This window comes from Coenobita brevimanus, chromosome 68 (genome assembly GCF_032717465.1).
Source record: "Coenobita brevimanus isolate Jiangsu-jjx chromosome 68, ASM3271746v2, whole genome shotgun sequence".
Lineage (NCBI taxonomy): Eukaryota > Metazoa > Arthropoda > Malacostraca > Decapoda > Coenobitidae > Coenobita > Coenobita brevimanus.
The window spans coordinates 426,153-429,728 of record NC_137021.1 but is presented as its reverse complement, the minus strand read 5'-3'; the positions used below and the strand labels follow the sequence as shown (position 1 = coordinate 429,728).

At 39.1% G+C, this 3,576-nt stretch overlaps 1 protein-coding gene across 1 annotated transcript; it reads right to left on the bottom strand.

Annotated features, from left to right (window-relative positions):
• Window positions 1-243: 243 nt before the first annotated feature.
• On the bottom strand, window positions 244-2,863 carry LOC145405779 (dual specificity protein phosphatase 3-like). Its single transcript, XM_080277014.1, has 3 exons — window positions 2,649-2,863; window positions 1,116-1,339; window positions 244-706 (listed from the first exon to the last, which is right to left on the bottom strand). Exons 1-3 carry the CDS (start codon window positions 2,810-2,812, stop codon window positions 504-506), a joined length of 591 nt encoding a protein of 196 aa, XP_080133140.1. The 5' UTR covers window positions 2,813-2,863; the 3' UTR covers window positions 244-503.
• Window positions 2,864-3,576: the final 713 nt, after the last annotated feature.

Genomic DNA, 3,576 nt, shown 5'->3' with positions numbered 1-3,576 from the left:
ATATTACAGCCTCACATTCTCTGGCATGCTAAGTGTATTAATATCAACTTAATCTGCCTGAACAACATACAAGAAGATACTAAGGTGTAATGTCCAGGATAAGTTAATATGGAAGAACTGTTACAAAATCTCCAAAGCCACTTAGACTGCAACACAATGCCATGATTATGAATGTTATAGCTTTAGAATATTTGAGCTCACTGAGTGCTAAACATCAATCTATGATATCTATTTGCCTTGTTAGTTCCCCAACATACTCATTACTAAGGATTGTATTCTAAGAGGTCTTGAGGATTTCACAGTATCTCTTCCTTAATGATTTATTCAGCACATAACATGTCATTTACCCATCTGCAAACTGTAACACACAACAGAATGCTAAAGCAGTATATGCGAAATAAATCAGTACAAAAGAGGTGCTATGAAGCCTCCAGTCCCACCTAAAATACTGCACAATGAAATCATTCTTCTTAGCTTGCCCAAAACTCATGTTTGTTTTAAGGCTAGAGTGTTCCACGTTCTGACCGGAGTCTGTTGTCAAGGTCTGCCAACTGTGAGAGGAAGCCATCATTGGGGTATATGGCACGGTTCTTACGCAATGTTGAGATTGCCTCAATGGCCCCCATATTTCGCTTCAGCATCAGGAAGGCACAGGCAATGGTGGCTGAGCGGGAGATGCCCATAAAGCAGTGTACAAGGACCTTCCCTGTGGATCAGAAACATAAACATGGATAGGCAAACAGAGCTACCTATAATTTCAAAAACAAAATAAACATGGACAGCCAAATGGAACTACAAGTAACTCTCTCTCATATCCTCCGTAAAGCTGCCAAGAGGGCGCCATTAACTGATGTACTGATGACATAATATCCTCCCAAACCCCCGAAGGGAGTCTAATCCCCTATAATTATACTGTATAGCTGTTCAAACATAGAAAACCATCCTTGGAAACTGCAATAAACATCATAAAATGTCACTGTACCACCAAAGGACCATCCCTGTGGAGTTGAAAATACGGAGATAGGCATGGACCACTGAATGGGATTATCTTACATTCACACATACTCCCTTATATCAACAGACAGAATGGGTTAACCTACCACACTAAAACTCACCTCCATTAGACAGGGCCTCTTCAATAAAATTTGCCCCATCCTCAAAATGTTGTGCAATATTTGCCGAGGGGACGTCTAGCAACTTAAGGCCCTTGTAGCGAATACCAACATCATTATAGTAGTCTGCTTCAGTGTCTACCATGGCAAACTTGTTGCCTTGAGCTGTGTTTAGCACATGAGTTACACCAACCATCTTAAGGTATTCTTTGTTTTTGGCTGCACCTCTGTAAAGGACATATTGTTTGAGACTAAACAGTGCATGATAACAAAATACAAGTAAAAATACATGATATATTGTATGGTACTGTGTTGCCTGTTGATAATATATACCAGTAACTTCCTCCGAGGTCAGATATACACCTACTAGGATTTTTCATTAGAAAATTTGTCTGAACAGCATGATTATCATCATCATCATCATTGCAGTTACAATTAATTATTATTAAGCCTTGTGAAGCTGCAACACTCAAACCTCTGTTTCTTATTAAGTAGCTGGTGCAATGAAGGCCTTGATAAGAGACAGAGGCTTGAGTGTTGCAGCTGCATGAGGCTTACATGAAGGAGTGTTAGTGTTAATTTTAACATATTGATGTCAGACTATGGTGTGACATGAAAATGAAAAGTCAAGAGAGAGAGCAGTGGAGATGAGACTGCTGAGGAATGTATGTGCAGTACAGAAAGTGGATAGAATATGAAACAACATAGGACTAATGTGATTCATGAAAGATTGGAATGAGGAAGTCTGTGGACACCAGAATCGAAGCGAGTGTACTGAGATGCTATGGTCATGTGGAGAGAATGGATAACAATGGAGTAGTGAAAAAGGTATATCTGAGCGAATCTGAAGGAGGGAGGAGGCGAGGTAGAGCAGGGAGAAGGTGGAGGGATATGGTGGATGAGTGTGTGAGGAAAAGAGGTTTGGAAGTTGGTAAGGATAGGGGACTGACAAGAGATCGAGTTGGATGGATGAATATTGTGAGCAGAAGCGCATGATCAGGAATTTTGCATCTCTTTTTAACGTGACAGCATTCAGTTTGACTCCATCGGATATGTTTATGTGAAGCTACAATATGTGGTGAATGTCTATGGCATATCAGATGGAGCCAGGCTTTCAGGAGCTTTAACGGTAATTGAATGGAAGCGTGGCCCATTGAACTGGGCAAATTTGGGCTGTCTGGACATTGCAACTCCTAGGGTGGGAAAGGAGGTTCGGATGATGATGATGATATTATTATTATACCTATTATCATCATTACTGTATTACATAATTAGCCATTTGAGGTTAAAAGTAGTACTGGACCTGTAGTTTTGCAGACTATGTGTAGATATTGCACTTTCCTTGTTTCTGGCTAAGTCGAAGTGTAAGCTAACACTGTTCTGCAAGTACTTGATATTATGTCAAAGCTTTTTCACATGATATATATCTATTGAAAATGCAATTTATGCTAATACTACAAAAATTATCAATCTTGATGTGCTAAACTTCCTTGTAGCCCAAAACTCGCAAGTGATCAATTAAAAAATGATACTCACATGTCGCCGATGTAGAGGCCTGGGTAGCACTCATCCATACAGAGACCAAATCGTGTCATCATCTCCTTGTTCTCATAGCCTGGGAGAGGCTTGTACTCTGGCTCGATACTCTGCACAGTTCTCAGTAGGTCTTGGGCTGTGGTGGGACGACGGGAGCTGGCCATCCTTGCAATTCGCAGGTTTTTTAGTCTTCTGAGCAAGCGTTCCACTCTGGTGTTTTAAATTACAGATTTTATGCTTCCTATGCACCCCTCAGCTGTTTTAAACTAAGGAGTATATATTTTTCCACCTCACAAATGCTCCAGACACTTTATGTTATTCTAAAACACAGATTTTATCTCTACAGTATATATTCATCCACAGGCTCCTCACTCGTGGTTGTTTTAAATAATAGATTTTTATGTTTTATGTTCAAATGCCTCAAACCATTAGTTTTGGGCTATGGATATTATATATTTCTCACTCCTTGTTGATTTAAACGATAGAATTCAAAATCATTCCTTGTTTTGTCACTTTATGCTATAGCTTTTATATTTTCGTCAAAGTTCTCCATTCACAGCTTCTTTTAAGCACAGATTCTATGTTTCCCTCACTTCGTTGTTTTAAACTAATCTTATACACTCCTCACACTTTGTTGCTTTAAGCTACGGCTTTGATCTTTCCTGTACAAATGTTCCTCATTCTCTGTTAAGCCATGGATTTTACTTTTCTCACACAAATACAGATATCTGTTATTTTTTTTCGTTGATTTCAACCACAGATTTGACCTTTTCTGCATAAATGTTAATCTTCGTTGTTTTAATGTCTGCGACCTGTTGTCACTTGTCCAAGTTAAGCCGCTTTCTATTAACTATAGAAGTTTAAGTAAATTTTCAAAAACTTCTGCTGAGGGTAGCAAATTAGAACAATCTGCCAGTTCTGAACAACT